Source organism: Branchiostoma lanceolatum, chromosome 1, assembly GCF_035083965.1.
Source record: "Branchiostoma lanceolatum isolate klBraLanc5 chromosome 1, klBraLanc5.hap2, whole genome shotgun sequence".
NCBI lineage: Eukaryota > Metazoa > Chordata > Leptocardii > Amphioxiformes > Branchiostomatidae > Branchiostoma > Branchiostoma lanceolatum.
The window spans coordinates 29613890-29634360 of record NC_089722.1 but is presented as its reverse complement, the minus strand read 5'-3'; the positions used below and the strand labels follow the sequence as shown (position 1 = coordinate 29634360).

Here is a 20471-nt window from a genome sequence, read left to right as displayed (position 1 = left end):
CCCACCCATGCCACACCCCTCTCCTTCCCACCCCAACCCCTCACACACAACACTGACCTTCCCAGCACCTCCTTGGGTTCATACTTGGCGTAGAACTCCTTAGCATCCGACTCCTCCGGCAGATCGTCGTACATTTCTCGTGTCATGGTTTGATATTCAGTCATGGGACCGGAACGACAACAGACAACAACACCACGAAAGACAACGCGTGTCCAATAGAAAAAATTGACTCCAACTTTTCACGGGTCTCTTATGCTAAACCATCACTCGATCAATCTAAGATTGATTACTTGTAGAATCCTGAGAAGTCGGGGAAAACACGTCATGCACGACGATAAATGTTGTCTTGCCCTGCGTGTCCCCGGAACTCACGATATCAGCTCCGATACTGCTTACAAAGACACCCTTGTTTTGGCGATTACTCTGGACATCGACATACAAGGTACTGCCAGTCGCATCCAACACGGGAAAATCTCAATGTCAAGCGACAGTTTCGACAAACATACGATCCTAGAGCTCTCCCTGGCTCAGGGTACGGGACTTGGTTAATGAGATGGCCGGACACGAACCAAAACTGACGGAAACATTCTTCGAGCACTCTTCTCACTTCACGCCCGCCATTTCTGCCTGGCCTGATAGGTCAAAGGGGGTCCGTGTATTTACCGAAATACGCGAAATACACGTCCGAAATACCGAAATACACATGAAGATGGCAGAAATCTACCGAAATACAGTATGATTTGATGAAATAACATCACGGTTGCTATGTGCCGGCATAACATAATATATTCATAGCCCTGGCGACAAGAAAATGACAGAAAATACTCCGCGATCCCACCTCGGCCGGCCGCCGCCATCTTTCTTACCATACGCCATGATGTTTTTAGTGGTATCTTCTACTCTTCTACTGAGTCATTTACACAAAATGGTGGTGAAATCTACCAAAATATAGTATGATTTGATGAGCAAATATCACAGGTTGCTATATTTCGGCACAGAATAATGTATTTATGGCCCTGGTGACAAGAAAAATACTTCGCGATCCCGGCCGACCGCGCGTCATCTTTGTTACCATGCGCCATGATGTTTGTTTTAGTGGTATCTGAGTCATTTACACAAAATGGTGGTGAAATGTACCGAAATAAGTATGATTGGGCGAGTAAACATCACAGGTTGCTATATATTGGCATCAAATAATGTATTTCATGGCCCTGGCGACAAGAAATCCGCAGAAAAGGTTCAGAAAGTACATCGTGAGAGTCCGCATCGTGATCCAGGCGGAAATCGAAAATGGCGGATATATGCGATTATGCGATCCGACGGCGGGATCGCCTAAAGTCTGGTTTTTAGTGGTCATTTACACACAAAAGGTGGTGAAATTTATCAAAATACGGTATGATTTGAGTGAATAAACATAGTGCTATGTTTTGGCTGTGGCTTGTAATTATTAACAGGCTAAGAATGTTATTGACAGGCTATTTCCTTGTTGGAATAACCAAGGAGGTTAAAATCATGTCAGGCAAAACTTCTTAGCTCAACTGGCAAACTGAGGCAGGTCAAGAAGCTAAAAGTCGTAGGTTCAACTCCTTCGATAGCGATTTTTTGTGCTTTCTTTTTTAACATCCGTTGTTTTGTTTTTGACATTCAAAAACTAATTATTCTTACTAAAAAATGTCAATAAGTTTTATTTTCTCATTTGTTCCATTTATAAGATCATCCTCACGGGGTTAGGGTTGTTTTTAGCTTTAAGGGTTAGGGTTAGGGTAATGTTTTATTCACAGGAACATCCTGTGAACATCGGGGAAATGTTATTTATGTACTATGTTACATGGTTATGCTCTAATATAAGGGTTATATTTTAGGATAATTAGGGTTAACGGTTCTTATTGACAGGCTTAATTATCCTGTCAAGAGCGGGAAAAATCTTATTGACAGGCTAGCTAACCTGACAATAGCGGGGAAAATTCTTATTCACAGGCCTCTGCCTTGTGGTATTGTCAACAGTTATAAAAAGTGAAAAAAAGTCTTATTATCCGATAGGCTGCGTAGGTTGTAAGTTACATAATCCTTAAGATCACAGTAGTGTTGGTGGATGGAGTGGCTAAACGGCTCAGCTGGTAAGAACTGAGATGACGGACTGGTAATCTATGTAAAAGGTGAGTTCATCTGCATGTGTAGATATTTTTTGTTGTTTTCTTTTGAGGACGATTTTGATTTCTTTAACTTCCTTAGAACTTAGTAGGTTGGTTATCTCAGGTTATAAATCAAATGCTGTGCATAGGTTCATCCCCTTCTCAGATATATATTTGAGACAGGGTTGTGGGTAGTTCATCACTCAAAATTGCGTTACAGACGGTGTTCTCTCAAGTGCTCAGGTAAGAGGAAATGTGGCCATCTGATCACCATTCAACCCAAGGCAACTAAGTGTCATCAACATTTGTGCACTAACAGGACAAAAGGCTGAGAAAATGTCTCCAACTTATAACTTAAGTGAAGTTCGAGCTGCGTACGTACGATGTGTTTTATTTCCCATTTTCCTATTTGTTCACGTCTGTAGACCTACGAGCGGAGAATGTGGAAAGGGTTTAACATTTTGGAATGTTTTTAGATCAACAGTGTCTCAAAAATGAAGTAATGTCCTTGTCAAAATGTAGCGATTTTTTCATATCTGACACAGTACCTACCTATTTGTAAGTAGATGATGGCGGATCGGGCAAGATGTAGTAGCTGCCGACAGATGATCGATAACTTACCCTTTGTGTTTTACTACTGGTGTGTGACGTAGTGTGTAAATGTAACAGCAGCACAACAGCTGTAGTAACGTGGTAGTATTAGAGGTAATGTTAGTTACGCAACGTGTCCGCGCCAACACAATGAATACGCAATGAAACTTTGAAAGGTAAACAAGATCAGTGTGAGATGTTAAGTGAATGAAGTGAAACGAAAACTCAACACTGAAACTAACAAAATATTCCATTGCCTTTGTTTCAAATATTGTAAATACTGCCACACGACGTCGGATGCAACTCAACCAGTAACTTACCCTTTATACTTTCTTGTTTACGTTAACCAAATCCTCCTTGCGTTAACGTTGCGTATTACCTACGTTCACTGACAGTTGTTGAACCGTTATTCGTATGCTTAGGAACAGATCCAAAGGAATCGCTGGGAAGAAAAACAATGCGCTTTGGAATGATGAGAAAGTTCGTACCACCGAAAGAGAAAGACGTAACTAAGTCGATTTTTAACTTCCTTTCTTTGACAGTTTCTGTCGACATGCACATGTCTGATCCATGCCTAAAGACAAGTCCACAGGAGTTGCGTATTAACATGTCTTGGGTTTAGGTTACGTTTGCAGCCCAATACTAGTAAGTGATTTCTTTTGTTTGCCTGATCACTAGGCTGCACAACGGTGGGTCAAGATAGAAAACAACTTTTTCCCCGCAAACCTTACTTAACTCATGCGAACTTGAATATGAGTGTGACAAGGCCCTATTAAAGCATTCGACGGCGTTGTTGCAAACACTTTTCATCCTTGTAGAATTATTACATTCGTGGTATATATTAAAACCATATTTAATCATACATGTAGTTCCTCAAATGTCAAACGTTTATTGAAAGGCAAGTCCTGACACAACATTTGTAAGTTAAACAGAACACAGCTCGAGTTGAGTGGAAGGTAAGTTTGAAACGCAACGCAAACCAGGACAAAACGTCGTCAGATCATTACAAGGAATGTATACTGTATATGGAACAGGTCTCGCCACAAGAAAAACGCCATGGGAAGGTCTTCCTCTGACAATCAATATTGGCCTGCATACACATAAAAAAAAGTAAGTAACCAGGTGCTAATAATGAATGAAAGACCTTTATTGTGCATTCATGCCCCGAGGGGCTGAATGAATAATGAATGAATGAAGACCGCTCTATTGTATACAATGCAACAAGGATTAAAATACAACATGAGTTAAGCCCAAGGACTCGTTAGTAAGTGTGTGGAAGTGATAAATACTGTACTTTTGGTTACAAACGTAAATGGTCGTAAATGATACTGTCTTGCCGCGAAGAGTGAAACAATAGAACACACCAGTGACGCTTGTACTCCAGTCTAGACAATGACGCGTGACATCGCAAAGGAACGTAACAGACTGAGATGTGTATTCCAGGTCAATCGCTTGTTTGTTTCGTGATGAAGGGAGGAAAACCTGAGAATTTCCCCCCGAGTTTGACAAAAACAAATTACATCATCCAAATTATTACTACTAAAAAACGCAATAGTAATGCTAATTAGACAACAATTTGCCAATTTCGAACGCAACGGTAAGTAATAAATGTGAGAAATATTACTTCAACACACCCCTCACGCATTGGTTGTTCTTGCGCGCTAATATAAAAAAAGTGAAACGAATATGTACTCAATCCTTGATTTACCTGTGGTGGAGCAAAATGCAATTTTATGAGCAGTGCGAAACTCATACCACATTATGTCACATACATGTTAATCATTCACCAAGCATCCCTTGTTTTACACATGAAACGCACGGTAGCCCCGGCCGTCTTTTTGATTTCTCAGTGCGATCTTGATTGTGAATGACTTTGTTCTATTCTTATTCTATCCAATAGAAACTGCTTATATTCCATACACCGATATGTATGAAATGACTCAGTAGAAGATACCACTAAAAACAAACATCATGGCGTATGGTAAGAAAGATGGCGACGGCCGACCGAGGTGGGATCGCGGAGTATTTTCTGTCATTTTCTTGTCGCCAGGGCTATGAATATATTATGTTATGCCGGCACATAGCAACCGTGATGTTATTTCATCAAATCATACTGTATTTCGGTAGATTTCTGCCATCTTCATGTGTATTTCGGTATTTCGGACGTGTATTTCGTGTATTTTGCGTATTTCGGTAAATACACGGGGTCATCTGAGGATACAAGCTTGAAATATTTTTATCTTCAGACGACAAAATCATTGTAGAGATTCCAAACATGTAAGATATTATTATAATTAAAAGCAGGAAGTGGAACTGTTCCTCGATCCCTTTTGCTTCACTTTTTTTTCGAAAAAATATCTTAAAAGGGAAGGGTATGGGTCAAAGGTGAACAAGATGGCGTCGGGGCAAAGGAAATTTGTGTTTTTTCCAACTTTCCATCGGCTGATTTGAATTATATGAAATGTAGCTGGACTAAAGCTTGCTTTGAAGTAATTTCTAGAGATACAAGAAAATCAGGTACGTAAAAGTAACCCGGCAATATCATGTTATTGTTTTGTTAAGATATTTTTGGCACGAACTTCGAACCCCTAGTCACTCCCCTTTTTTTAGCCTCCTTTTTTAGAAAGAAAAACAAACACTTGTGATGTACTTTAGCAGACCTTGGACGAGGCCGTGTGTATGTGTGTGTGCGTGTTGTTGAAAAAACTTGTACTAGAATACACTCGCCTTGGCTGTATACGTAAACTTAAAATGCGGGTAGCCATGTAATTTTTAAGGAACTAAAGTTTTGAAGTTGTCATATGATCATGATCACGTAACACGTGCAGGACAGTCCGTATGGTAACGTTAAATTATTATGAAATAGTGATATAGTTTCCCCCTGTTATTCCTTGCATCATGTTGTCACAAACAAATGATTTAGTACGCCTTGTGACGTCACTAGTTCCTGTGTTTGTTTTGTTTTCTATTTTAGTCCCCAGGGGAAATGTTTCCCCCACGTGCCCACGATGACGTCACTCCTATTCTTGTGACCCAAAGGATAATTACCAACCCTTTTAGGCGTATGTCTTGGGGGCATTCTGGACACAATCTTACGAAACTTTACCTGGTTACCTGTAGATTTGCACAAAAATCTTTCGATTATACTTGTAATGTAATCTCTGTGGATGTGCAATGCTTGTGAGTGACTTTGAATTGATCAGAAACAACAGGGTAAGGGATGGGAAAGTAACAGAAATCAAGGACGTAATACAGAAGAAATCAAGGACGTACTAGTAATATAGACTAGAGTAATGTCCTTGCAGAAATATACTATGCTTTTAACTTAGTACGCTATTCTTATCAATACATCATGTATGATTGTATATGCCAGGCACTTCCATAGTTGAGGTATTAATGTATAATTAAAGATTACATACTGGTTTGAACAAATGATCATTCAGTATACCTATATATTTAGTATCTATCGTTTATGTAGATAGAAATATTATTAAGTGACTTACTTGTATACAGATATCTCCCATGTCATCTAAAACAGATTCTGACTTAAATATTTCATCCGACTAAAACATTTTGTATGAATGCATACTTAAATACTTCATGTTTAATCAAAAGCTACCATTTTAAAAGAAAGATCTTACCATACTAGTAGCCCTGTCGACCTTAGATGGAACATGTTACTGAATCAGATATGGTTCTAACTTGTGTTTCAGCATGGAGGAACTTCCATTCTTCGTCTACGACCACAAGGCGTTGGTAGAAGAGGGTGATGACCTTATAGATGCCATCATGTTCTACCATCCAAAAGCTGTAAGTACATTTTTTTTGTACCCATTAAACATTATCATACCCTGTTCTGTAAGGCTTGGAGGAGCTATTTTAGTTTCCAATTATTTATACATATTATGTGAAAGCTTTCAAGTTTGTATGAAGGCACTGTTTGTCACCTCTGTGAAAATGGAGGTACAGCCAAACTTGTCTAAGACGACCACCCCGGGGACCTATATAAAGTGGTCATCTTAGACAAGTGGTCTTCTTAAGACTAAGGCCACACCATCTTAATCTTATGGATGACATCCTCGCGCGCATTGATTTTCGCCTGTTGTCAAAAAAAAAAAAAAAATCACCTCATCCAAGGCTACACAGAACTCCGGAACTTGCTGACTTAGATTGCTGCAAAAGGCTAGCATTGTGCCGGCTTATCGGAAAACTGGAGCGTATTTTTGGATTGGTATGACATCGATGTTGGCTAGGGGGATTTTGCGTTTGCACAGTTGTACGAGAGGATTGCGGCGGCCAGCGAGTATCGCCCAGACAATTTCAAACACCACGTTTCTTTTGCAATAATGAGAAACATGGGAGAGGAATTGAGGGATTGGCAGAGGTCTCACAGTGAGATTTGTGAGCGTAAACCATGGAATGCTTAATATGGAGTTCAATGCCATGTATGTTGAAACTGCCCTTATGGGTGTATATGAGTATTCTCATCACAGTCATATATCATCAACAGTCCTTGGAGCCAAATACCTTCTAATAGTATACTTCTTTGGTCGTTCTTGTCAATATATTAAAAAACAATCACTTGCGCTGAGTCTGCTATGATGAACAAGACAACCTACATGTACCACCTACAAATAAACTGTGTTCTGTGGTTCAATTTGCAATACCAGCTTTGTACTAGTAGTCCTGTGGTTAAGCAGCATTTTTTTTTTCGCTGGATTTTCTTTTTTTTCGCCCGCGCGCATTAGTTTTGGGGTCTCCAGAGGATGTCATTCATAAAATCAAGTTGGTGTGGCCTAATGCAAAATGACAAGATACGACAGACACACAAATTTCAAAGTTAATGGTCTTTAATTACATGTATTGCAAAGTACATGAGTAAGTTTTACATTCTAGACCAAACTGGTCTAATGTTAGTTTTGTTACGTACATGTACTTTATGAGTTCATACATTGCAGAGTTCATTCATTGTTCATTACTTGGCCTAGAAAAACTTACTTTGTCTTGAAGAAGTGATCTATGTATTGTTTTCAGTCTTGTTTGTTTGTCTTGGTGTGTGTTCATAACTTGGTATCCAAACCTATTATAGCTCCCGAGTCTCCTTTTTGCATTGCACAGAGGAGACTCTGGAGCTGTAATACTAGTAGGTCTGGATACCAGACTACTGTGTTCAAGTTTGTTTCTACTGGCTAAGTTGTAACCAGAGACTGCCAGGATGCAAAGGTTGAGCTGGCCTGCGTCCAAATTTTTTTGCAGGTTGGCAGGAAATGAATGTTGGCACATGGCCAAAAGTCAGGAACCCGAGAATGCATGTGCCCGACAGTGGAGCAAGTAATGTGTGCAGTGGACATGAATGTGCTATATTTTGTCAAAAATATGGGAAATCTGATTTCTCGTTTTATTTTCAGACACCGCTGAACTCCCAGTGTGCGCTGTGTGGCCAGCTCATGGGGATGGTACGCTGCCTGGAGGTCATCTCTGGTGCAGCGCCTTCTGTCTATCACTTACAGAACTGCAAGATTGCAGTGAGACACACAGGAAGATTCACACTGGTAAAGCTCTTCTTTTGGATCGAATGCTATGTGCAAAGATCTAGTATGAGAATTGTAACATTTTGGCAATGGATAGGTTGAAACCAAGGGTACATCAATATATTTTGAGTTGAATATATTCTGGGACGTCCCAACTGGTAGCAGCCTCACAGTTGAGCTCCTGGTTCAAATTAATTGGTAACTGGGAGACCCTGGTTCAAATCATGGGACAGGACATCTTAGTTGGTGTTGCACCCGTCTTTCACTTTCAGAAGGAACATAAAATTGGGGTAGAGGAGGTGCATGTTGCATGTTGAACTTGAAGGGGAAGAGCTAGCAACCCCAGGAAAAATTTCCCTGCTACAGGAACAGCAAGGAAACTTGCTGAACTACATGTATGTGTCTATGTGGCACTAGGCATAAAAGATGAACTACAACAAGTGACTGTATTCTGAACATGCCCTCTATGCATTCCCTATTTTTAAAAATAATTTTGGTGTACCATTTTGTTTTGTGTTTCTCTATCAGGCTTTAGGAACCAGTGCTGACCTCCCCAATGCTGCTGTGGTGAAACAACTGGACAGCTTGTACAGAATATTCGCCTTCTACCACGGCTCCTTGGACGCAGTTTTCAAGGTTGTAACATTTTTCCTTCAAACTTACAGCAAGTCAGGGGGATTATAAAACCAGAAACACTTTAAGGCTGATGACTGTTCCTTTTGTCTTTTGAATTAGGAAACATTACTTGTATATTTGTGAATGGTCTATATGCTGATGGAAAGATCTGAAATTAAATTGTATATATCAAGAATAATAATTATCACATTACTTGATTTTGGCATATTGCTGACATCCTTTCATAGTTACTAATTGTGTTTTCTGAACCCACATGTTCTTTTTCTCAATGATATCATTACTAAACATGTAATTTCATAATTTTTTGCACCTGACCATGTAGCTAGAAAACTGTATCTAATAAGATTCAATATATTTTATTCGCATTTTATTTTATTCGCATATTCGCATATGAGTATTGGACAGGAAGCAGTTGCTTATCTAAAGCCTTCTACTCAAAACATACAAAAAAGAAACATAATGACATACTTAACATAAATACAAAATTGATAAAAGGAAAATAGCAATTGACAATACAAGTTGGTATCTATCAATAAATGAATCTGCCTGTACAATGGATGTAAGTATGAACTATATTGAATATATTACAGTTTTGTAAGGGTGAGAGTGACGTGGAACCGCGTAACAGAAGAGAACATAATGAGCTGTCGTTGAGTAGTTCAAGTTCAGATTCAATATCCTTATTTTTTGAAATTTTTTTCAGAGATGTGGGGAAGAAAAGCAGCCTTTCCTACTTGCCATGGAGAGGATATGGGAGTGTTACCTGCCATACATCAAGCACTACAGCAGAGTGGTGCCTTACATCTTTGATGTCATTCCGTCTGTGCCTTTGCCAAAGGTCAGATACAGATTCAACCATACAAAAACACTTTTAACCTTCTCTCTGCTGCCTAACTCTGTAACCAATAGAGAATGGGGTGCCAAACGGCTCATTCAGTATGCTGAAGGTTAAAAACATGTTAAATAGAGTCAAAGTTTTCTTGCTTTGCTTGTATAGGAAGCTTTACAGACATAGAATACAATTTTGCAATCTCAAAAAAGACAGTTGTCTTATACTGTTAAATATAGTCATGTATATGAGTCATGTATGGAGACAGAAAAAGGTCCCAAGAACTGCAAGGTAACAGTTACTCAAGTAACTGGATAATGTTGTAAATGGTGAGATGTTTCAGATAACATCCACTGTTTTTGGTCACTGTGGATTCTGTCTGAAATGTCTGACGTTGCATGTGAATGCTGTCTGAAACATCTGACCGTTTGCAAAATTATCCATTTGCTTATTAATGATAAGTAACTGTTGCATATCTCAGACCTGGATGTCCAACTTTCATTGACGTAGGTCCAAAGAAAATTGTTGTTTGATCCTTGTAGTCTGCTGGTGTACTGTTCCTGAGAGCGTCTCACATCCTGCAGTCCTGCCAGAGGAAGCCAGGGGTCCTCGCTGGCTGTCTCCTGTATGATAGTAAAGTTTTATGTACCCAACTCTCTCCAGAGTTGACGTCAAGACTTCTCCTCATCAAGGCCAACCAGAGCAATGTAAGATTTTGACTTAATGATAGTTTCCTTCTCGAAATACATATTTTCAGATTAGTTGTACTAGACTCTTTTTGAATTTCATGTGTCATTTGTAATAATTATGAAGTTTGCAAAAAGTTGAATGCTACAATTTCTGTTTCATATATACAGCACCCAGCAAACGAGGTTGAAACAGGTATGTTACTTAAGATAACATTGTGTGACTTATATCATAATACATATAGCTGCTGGAAAGCATGTATAACATAATTGAAAGAAAACTCAGTAGTCAGTACAAGCACAACATGTATATTGCTCTGGATGCAAAGTGTCTGAAAATGCCAGTTCCTATTCAATAGCTCAAGGTTTGAGTACTCCCACTAGTACTAATTTGTACTGTTTTAAAATAAAAGTTGTGTTAAGACAGCTTCTACAGCTAACCTATCATGAACACATGTTGATAATCAGTAGGAGTAACTTTTCCTAGCCTGAGTGTCAGCCTAGTTAGTTCTAGGGCTCCAATACTCAGACTTTTCCCTCTTTTTCCAGACTTCAGTTTCCCGTTTGGAGTGCGAATCCTGTCAGTGTACCTCACCAAGAAGGAGTACCGCTCCTTCAGTAACCACTCTCAGAAACTATTCCCCACCCGGCAGAGGCACACGGCCGTCTCTTCCTTCCAGTCCCCAGGAGGGGGGAGGACAGTAAACAGAACAGCCTCCGGGGAGAGTACACAGAGCGCCCGTTTCCGTGGAGTTGGGGACGGGTGTGAAGCCGACGGGGAGAGCTCTAGGGAGCAGAGCTTCGTGGCCCCACCATTTCGTTTTACCGATTCCATCATAGACAAGGATGACACACAGTCAAGCATTGCAAGCAACGAGTCTTGGGGAGAAACGGGGAGTACTGAGGCAGGGGTTGGGACAGTATTGAGTGGCGGACATGACTCTGCGTTAAGTGGACCAGTTCAGGTTGATGGAGGTACATCAAGTGCAAGTTCAAGAAGAGCATCGTCGCAGTCAGGGACCAGTGTTAAGAGCGGCAGTAACATCGGAGCGTTAGAGAGCTACGAAGGAACACTCTCCATGTCTTCTGCTGAGCTTGCAGATGAAAGAGAACATGGTGGAATCGATGAAGACACCTCCATGCTGGTACTGAAAGTCGAGGACCATGACTTGCCTGTGGCACAACTTGGAGGCAGTGTCAGTAATGACAGTCAGGTCAGGTTGTCTGATGTGCAGCTGCCTAAAGTGCTCGCAACTGATGAAATGCAAGGTTCTAGAAGCAGAAACAAGACATTGTCTGATGCCGAACATGGCAAGGTAAGAAGTACTGAGGAATCAGAACAATCTCCTGTCACTAAAGAAAGAACTGACTCTCTAGGATTGGAAAAGGACAATAATGATGTGAGAAGTAGTACTAAGAAAATGTGTGCTTCTCATAATGACGTTGCTACTGAAGACAATCCACAGGAAGTTTTGCCAGACCAACCAAACCCCAGTCTTGATGATGTCAGCAGAACAGGTGCACAAGAACTGGATGCTACCTCAGGGAAACCAACAGGTGGTTGTAAGGAGGAGTCTGATTCGTTGAAAACTTCAGAGGATTCCAACCAAGATGAATCCAATCAGAATCCTCAGTACAATAATCATTCCAATGCAGGAGGCACAGACGTTGCACCAGAATTAGAGAAATGCAATCTAACGGATTCGAGAGAAGTGCCTGATGAAATTGTTTTGATAGATGAGAACGATGTAGATGACAGTTCCAAGAGAACTTTTGTAGATTCAGAATCTGTTCTAAAGTATAAGAATGCAGAGGACATGGACACTTCAAATGAACTCACAGATACAGCAAACAATGAGGCAAACTCCTCTGTTGAAGTATCATCAGAAGATGTTCATGATACAGAAGAACTGTGTATGGAAGGGCTAGACGATGTTTCAAACTTAAAGCATGCAGACTCAATGCAAAACACAGATGCGAACACTTCTCAAACCTTTAACAGTACTGATAAAAGAATCTGCAACGGACAACTAGAAACTGACCAAAGTCAGACTCTGAAGACTTCAAAGGAATCCATAAACATGACAGCAACAAGTAACAACAAGGTCTCGTCCGAGCTGAGAGAAACAGAAGTTACCCCCACCCTTCCGGACTTGACCCCTGAAAAACAAAATGGCGGCACTGTCCTAGGACAAGATGCTTTAGAGGTCATGGGGTCAGGTGAGTTCAATGACCCCAGCAGTGTACCTTCTTTGCCAGAATCTTCAAGTGACCAGCATTTGACCTCTACTGTAGCAGCAGGGGACAACTTGCAAGAAGGATGCCCGGATGGTTCTGATACACTTGAAGGAGAAGATAAGGATGGCGAAGATATACCAAGGAGGAAGACATCTTGTGTGGACACTAAACTCCCTGGTCTGGTAAAAGCAGGGCTGTACATACAAGGCCATTCACACATGGTGTTGCTCATGTTGATAGAGAGAAATTGTCAGAATGATCTTCCTACAATGCAAGGCCTGGTATGTAAACATTGCTCTGTTCATATAGAAATGTATCTATTTATTTTTTGTTTGGCTGTTCAGTATGCACAGCCAGGGCTGCCCAACTTAGAAATGCATTGTTTCAAGGTATTTTTTAAATACAATATATGTTACAGGATATAGGAGATTCTTTTTACACAACCAGGTAATCTCACCTGCTAATGTTTCAATGTCTATCAGACACCTTCTTCAGAGCTTTTGACTGGAGTACTTAGCGGTGACAAGCAGTGCTCCAGTCAGAAGCTCTGAAGAAGGTGTCTGATAGACAGCGAAACGTTAGCAGGTGAGATTACCTGGTTGTGTAAAAAGAATCTCCTATGTCCTATATTCTACCAACCTGATGAAATTATTTTCGGAAATATTTGTTACAGTCTAGGAAGATACTATATGTTGATATTTTTGCAGTGGTTCAATGCTCGCTGTTTTCTTATGTTTTCACCGCAAACTTAAAATCACTGGGAAAATGCTTGTTCCGTAACCGCAAACAGAAAACCACCATGAACACTTCATTTTCTCCTTACCACAAAATTAGATTCTTTTGAATTTAAAGGCATTTACAGTATTTCCTTCACATTCCTTAAATGAAATACAGATTTCATGTACAAAAACCATGCAATAAGAAAACAGGCAATTTCTGGTACTGTAAGTTTCAGACTTCTATTTTTGTTTGCAGTGGAAGACATCAGTGACACAGCTGGGTGAGTTGGAGGGACAGCTGAAAGAAGTGGTCTTCCCAAACTCCTCTGGGGTAGGTACTCACAGTGTCTCTGTGTGAAAGAGAAACCATGCCATCATGTGAGACGTACTATTCCATTTTATCATGTATCGAGTAATGATGTTAGATTAGTACACTGCTAGCATAAATAGTTGTTAATATTCCATGTTATTTGCCATACATTGTACCTGATGCAATTGTTTGGCAATAAACGTTGACTTGACTTGTGTCAATTACATTATTGCTACCATGGAATTTGTTGGCTACCGGTAATATAATTTCATCTAGTATGAAACAGGAATTAAAAGTAGTACAATCCCATGATCTGTCTATATTAAGTTTATGACATTATTACTACTCGTACATTTAACTTCGATAAGATATAGGAGATTCTTTTTACACAACCAGGTAATCTCACCTGCTGACGTTTCGGTGTCTGTCAGACACCTTCTTCAGTGCTTCTGACTGGAGTACTGCTTCTCACCGCTATAAGTAGAGTCAGAAGCTCTGAAGAAGGTGTCTGACAGACACCAAAATGTCAGCAGGTGAGATTACCTGGCCCTCCTATATATCCCGTGTTCTACCAACCTGATGAAATTATTTTCGGATGTAACTTGGATACTTTGACGCTCACTGTCAAAATATTAGTAAAAACACAAGTGTATGTCTGTTGCAGGCTACAGAGGAGGGATATAACTATCTTCACTTTGATGGATTTGACAGATTGCTTAAAGGTGGGTCTCTACTTAAACCATTTGTCTGGCTATCAATGAAAATACAGGTTTTGTGATGATTTTACATGATTTTACTTGTGACTCTGGCTAGCAATGTTGCTGGTACTAGAAACTGTGATGATAAGGAACTGTGAAAAAAAATGGCTCGAATAATGAAGTGTTGTCTTTTAAAAACTGTTATGTTTTAAAATTGTCAGATATATATTCAGTTACTGTTAAGTAGTAGACTTTGTAAAGAATGATGTTCAAAATATGTGATAGATCAATATGTTCATAAACTGTATGGTAACGCAGAGTAGGGATAGACATAGCCTGGATGCCAGACCCCAATCTCTATAGTATAATATCTATCCCAATACGATAGATATTTTAGAGATTGGAGGTCTGGCATCCAGGCTAAGATAGACACGGCTGTAGTTCCTGACTCTTGCCCCCCCCCCTCCCCCTTACCAGGTAACCTACAGGAGCCGGTGCCAGCACCTGACGTGTTGTTCTGTAACACAGATTGCCATGTGTGTTGTTCCTAACTCCCTCCTGATTTCCAGGTAACCTACAGGAGCCGGTGCTAGCACCTGACGTGTTGTTCTGTAACACGGCACAGTTCATCCACCAGGAGTTCCAACAGTCTGACACACTCAATGACGTCCTAGTCAGGTCAGTAACAAATGCCCAGAAAAAAGGCTACAAAATGTATTGGATTCTATTATTTGGATGTAACCTCCATTAACTTTAATCCACCAGGTTACATAAATCGCGACTTTGAAAAAACAGTGGGTTTGATGAGCCTGATTTGATAGATCTCTATAGCTAGTGCAGCACCCCCAGGTATGCACAGTTTAGATATTCAGCAGTGCACTATATTGGGGGACGTTGTTTTGGATATCTGTTGGGATGTATCTTTTCGTAGGGGTGGAATTATGTGCCCTGGTGGAATTATGTCACTAGATATTACATTTGTATTTTTAGTTTTCACTCAAAGTTGTTTGTCGATGATTTAGTTTGTTTCTTGATGATACATATGCATGTACACTGGATCCAATAATTTAGGGTTAAGTCCCAGGATTTGGAGTCTCAGAGCTGGATGATCTAGAGCTTAACCTTTTAGATTATCCAACTTGTTTGAGTCCCAGGGGGGGGGGGGCAGTCCCTGTCATCAGGGGTCAGTCATAAAATTAATGCTTTTCATCATCTTCATGTTACAAAAACCAGGACAAGTTGTGACAGGCTTAAAAGGTTTTAGATGCAGCCTAGTGAATCTAGGTATGAAACATAATCGTTGGAAAGAGGATAAACAGAGAGCCTGCTCAAAGACCTGTCACATGACCTGGTCTGTTTGTTTGTTTGTTTGTTTAGTTTGTATAACTGGTAAACTGCCTTTAGGCATAAACCATCAGTTGTGTACAGTAGTTACAAGCTGTGTAAGGTCACAGAACTTGTAAGCTGAAGTTGTAGCTCCCTTGTACATGTATTATCTACAAGTAGATGAAATGTGAATTCTTTGTTAGTCTTATCATATGAGATAAGGGCATCTTAAGGATGATAAAGTTTGTTGAGTAGTATTTTCATAATCAGAGTGTTTAAGTAAAAGTGATGGTTGCCATGGCTTGGAAAGGTTTGCAGACAACTTTGCACATCTGGCATTAAAGGAGTTCTTGTTAAGTCAGATTTATTCTACCATTTGCTCAAACTTCTGTCCTCGGATCACCCGTCATTTGCAGGCTGCGCTTCTGAACTGTAAATGCCAGATTAACTCTAAGCTTGTTAATTTGAAGGGTTGCAGACCCTACTTGTCAAGTACTTCCCGTTTGCTGCGTTCATCACGAAATTAAAATAGAAGTGGTATTTACTGGGTGATACTCAGCATGCATCTGAGCGTGCATCTGTTCAATGTCGCACTCTTCCGTTGTCGGAAAGCCTTTCCTCAGTGTTTAAGTCAGTGGCAATGTCCCAATCAATTTACTTCGCCACACACAGTACGTTTATCGAAAATCTGAACGCGAAGCCCTAATCAGTACGACTAAGCTAGCGCGGATACCAATTTGTATTCTCGTTGAAATTGGAGCGATGCGGCGATGGATCATTTTCCGATTGGGATGCGTGCGCCGTGCCTGCTGGCCTCGTTGTAACGACGCACAGCCGTGTAACTGCATTAATTGAAATCCACAAGGACGTAATTATGACCTTGCTCAACATCAAACACCCTTGAAATGTAGCCGAGCGTATTCCCTAGGGAGTACAGGAGGCGCGGTGTTGTACCAAACATCATTTGAGTTCCTGTCGTTAAAAGATTCACTCATGTGGAAGACAATCGTTAATTCGACAATGATAGCAGTACACAAAACACAGGAAATCTGTCACTTTCTAAACGACAGTTGTGGCGGCGTTCCTAAAATATGCGTGACGTCCGATAATGTCCCCTGTTAAAACATCAAAGTGTTTCGCTGTATCAGTAATACCTGGAGGAAGTATTAGGTCTAGACTTTGTTAGGTACATGATTGTCACAATTGTCAATATAATACTTCCCTGTGGACACTCTTACTTTTGTCCTGTTGTCTGCAGTGGCCTGTAGGGGTTGTTTCCAGTAATGTTGTATGTGGCCTACACTGGACATTGACAATGCTTCATCCCATTGGTGATTGTCCATTGTGTTCCTCTCCTATTGCTGCCCCTCAGGTTAATAACCTTTTATTGCCCTACAGGTTAGGTGAAAATAAAGAACTTATCTTAAACTGAGGTGAAGCGTGATGCTTTTTCATGTAGCTATAGTGGAAGTGTAGGTATGTCCCTGTAGCTCAACTGGTAGCAGCCTCACAGTGCACGTGGAGCTTCCAATTAGTTGCTAACTGGGGGAAAGACTATCAATCCTGGACAGGAGATCTCAGTTGGGGCTATACCGTCTTTCAGATGGGATGTAAAATGGTGTCCTGTGTTTGAGGAGGTGCCTCGAGCACGTTAAAGGGGAAGGTCGAGCAACCCCTCCCTGGAAAAATATACCCTGCAACTGAAACAGCAAGGAAATTTACTGCCCTATGTGCCACTTGGCACTACAAGGGTCTAAAGAAATAGTGGAAAAGGCTTTGCAACGGCTCGTGTGTTAGCCATGCACACCAGAAGCATAGGCATGTCCCTATAGTCAAGTCAACTGGGCCAAGCCCACCTTCCCATCCTAGGGGAGCATATTGCCAATCTCTGGTTATGCCATCTTCCACCTGACATCCTGTTACTCTACAATATTCAAATGACTGCGGACATACACTAAGCCAAACAAACACACAAAGGAGGTAAAATTTGCAGACGATGTTACAACTTTGTGTTGTTGTTCCATTGCTACAGAAGCCAGTCTGCGGGCGTGTACGGGAGCCGTAGTCTGTCGCAGGAGACGTTTTTCCAGCTGCGAGGGCTGGGGCGGGGGGGACAGCAGGGGGTACCGTCCCCGCACGACCCCCTCTTCAACCTGGAGAACAGGGCCAGGAAGAAACTCCTCAAGGACCACCACATCACATTCTTCTAGAGTCTTTTTAATTTCTTTTGTCTTAAAGTGCTTGTGAAACCAATGATGCCAAAATACAAATTTCCTAATTATGTTCAGTAAGTATAATTCGATGAACATGCATGCGAAAAACATTATTTTGAGGAGCAAACAGTGCATAATCATCAAAATTACATACAGCTGAAATGTATTATAATGTATGCCTTGTTTGCTTCTGAAAGGAACATTTCTCGCAAGCCATAGTCCAGGTTCCAACTGGCTGCCATGTTTACTGTGATGTCATTGAAAGAACATAATTTGATTACCTGGAGGCAGGCATATTATAACGAACTGGAAATAAGATTTGCAAGACTCAATGTTCACTGAAATCAGAAGGGGGTATATTTTGTACAAATGTCTTTGTTCATTTGAAGAATACTTATTTTGTTTGAACTTAATCAGGAATTGTTGTATTTTGGTGTCATTGATGTCATCAGCACTTTAATGGCTGTCATTCTAAGTTAATTGTGTCAAATTTATCAATATCAGTTAAGTTTATAGATAAGCAACATAGCTGTTTTCACACCCTTACTTGAAGGTAAGAAGGGTTTAGCAAAATGTAACAGATTCAAAGAACAATCGTCAACTTAAATCTCTCTTTTTTACGTAGATATGCTCCCCATTTATAAGTTAGCCAGTTTTGATGCCAATTATATTTTGTATATACAAATGTTTGGCTTCATAATGTTATTAGCAGCTTTAGACAAATAGATATTTTACAATAAATCAACTTTTTGTTTACAGTATGGTAGATTGACGTACGTCACTATACGGTAATACATGTACAGAATCCTTCATTTGTGCAAGGTTTGTTTTAGATGTACTTTCCCTGATATGGTATGAACAAAATCATGTTTCTGGCTTGAATCCCTTACTGACAGAAGGCAAAATTTTGTATGCAAATAGAGAAAGATCAGCAAGTATACTTGTTCATTCTGATTCGTTTTTACACAAATCAGTTACTATGACAACTGGTGTTTTAAAAAAGTTGCTTTAGTGTGATCATTTTGCTGAAAAATGCATGATTCTAAAACCATGTGGTATCTTTCAGTAGACACTTTCCAGAAGAACTACATCAATGTCTAATATTAGTATGTGCCTTTTGCATATAACTTTGAATCATGTGAGTTGTACCTCTAAGTACAGTTGTACCTCTAAGTACAGTTGTACCTCTAAGTACAGTTGTACCTCTAAGTACAGTTGTAAGAACCAATGAATGTACTATTTTGTGACACATTTTATCCTGCTGCTACATTCACGCATTTAATGTGGAAACTAGCGTACACTGTATTTTACTGTGCATATTAATGAACTAAAAGGTCATGTATACTCCAACCTTTCTCCATAAAGACTAATTGAAGTATAAGTGGGATTAGTGCGACTATATTCTGAGTGTGTCTACCTTAGCTTCTAGACACATTGATTCACGGAAATTCATAGTTTTGATGAGTTTTTTTTTTATGACCAAGAGATTTCCTTTCATAACTACATTTTTAAAACATGTAGTCGAAACTGCTTGATTACTAATAATGTATTATTCTCCTTCTCGGCTGCCGGAACAAAATGAATAACTATTGAGTTTATGGCAGCCATTAATGTTATGTGTATTTAGATAGCTACTTGCGCTGCACAAGTTGTAAGTACTGTCTTTGGATATTTTTTATGATGGGGTATGATGAAGCGTTTTGACATGACTGAAATCGTGCCCATCATCAGTGCCTGACAGCGAGAGATTGTATAACACAGGCTACTTTATGACCAGTTGCTTGCCAAGTTGTACATACTTTCTGGTCACAGTGCAAATGTTTTTCTATAGGTTTTATATCTGCTTTGCACAAGCCATACCTACTTGTGACCTGGGGTCAATTTCTATCTGCAATAAAAGTACATTACATTTAATGCGTACACTGTTACCTCCTTGTAGGGAGGTTTTGTTTTCAGTGTGTCTGGATGTATGTGTTCTTGTTGTGTGTTTGTAGTTATTTGAATACACTGTCAGAGTGGCCTGAAGTGAGTGGGCGTCAATGCAAAGGTCAGACTTTCAGGAGTGACAGGAAGTAGAGTTCAGAGGTGGTACTACATAACATGACAGACAATCTAGGTCATGGGGTTAATGGAAGAGGCCACTAACTCAATGGGCGTACTGTTATTGGTCTGCTTTTTCGCAGTTAGCTTAAATATGTTCCATATGCTAGTCCACCGTAGAGTGACAGGTAGTGATCAATGGACACATATAATGTTAATCAAGACCTTATTTGCATGATTAATGAACAATTAAGCAATACATGCGAGAAAGTCTAAATATTTCACAGAGGCGTGAGGTATTCAAACTTGGAAAAGTTATCTAATCAGAAGCACCACATACCTTCACTGGCTAAGCTCTGTTTCATGTGGAACTTGCATTAAGTTATTAGAGACAGATTTTCTTAATGTCAGGGAAATGACTAACAGTTTGATATCAAACACGCTTCCTTTACGTCAATGTCTGGCGGCGCATTCAAACTTAATGGTGCCGTTGTGACGTACAACAGTTGACGGCACAACAAC

The 20471-nt window shown here is 40.1% G+C and overlaps 2 protein-coding genes across 6 annotated transcripts in view; one reads left to right on the top strand and one right to left on the bottom strand.

Moving 5' to 3' along the window:
- LOC136447661 (phosphorylase b kinase gamma catalytic chain, skeletal muscle/heart isoform-like) overlaps nt 1-666 on the bottom strand; it is a 35845-nt gene extending 35179 nt beyond the window's left edge. For 2 of the 4 annotated variants that reach the window (XM_066446705.1, XM_066446713.1), the window contains exon 1: nt 58-666. In XM_066446705.1, coding sequence (XP_066302802.1) covers nt 58-164 — 107 coding nt within the window. In that variant the 5' untranslated portion in view covers nt 165-666. The remainder of the gene's footprint in view (nt 1-57) is intronic. The other 2 variants (XM_066446721.1, XM_066446727.1) reach the window with 1 other exon arrangement.
- A 4429-nt stretch (nt 667-5095) lies between these two features.
- Nucleotides 5096-19829, top strand: LOC136447644 (protein starmaker-like). 2 transcript variants are annotated; one of them, XM_066446687.1, is made up of 12 exons: nt 5097-5240; nt 6437-6533; nt 8132-8275; nt 8783-8890; nt 9594-9728; nt 10262-10426; nt 10577-10601; nt 10955-12924; nt 13619-13693; nt 14337-14394; nt 14940-15048; nt 17729-19829. In XM_066446687.1, exons 2-12 carry the CDS (start codon nt 6438-6440, stop codon nt 17904-17906), a joined length of 3063 nt encoding a protein of 1020 aa, XP_066302784.1. In that variant the 5' UTR covers nt 5097-5240; nt 6437; the 3' UTR covers nt 17907-19829. The 2 variants fall into 2 exon arrangements, with proteins under 2 accessions (XP_066302791.1, XP_066302784.1); XM_066446694.1 differs by lacking the exons at nt 14940-15048; nt 17729-19829 and adding an exon at nt 14848-14933 and having other exon boundaries at nt 5096-5240.
- Nucleotides 19830-20471: the final 642 nt, after the last annotated feature.

Excerpts from the sequence above, each read along its gene's own strand:
- LOC136447644 (XM_066446687.1), top strand. The coding sequence starts at position 6,438 with ATGGAGGAACTTCCATTCTTCGTCTACGACCACAAGGCGTTGGTAGAA. Across the intron at positions 8,276-8,782 it reads ACACAGGAAGATTCACACTG|GCTTTAGGAACCAGTGCTGA; the intron begins GTAAAGCTCTTC and ends TTTCTCTATCAG. Across the intron at positions 13,694-14,336 it reads TCTTCCCAAACTCCTCTGGG|GCTACAGAGGAGGGATATAA; the intron begins GTAGGTACTCAC and ends TGTCTGTTGCAG.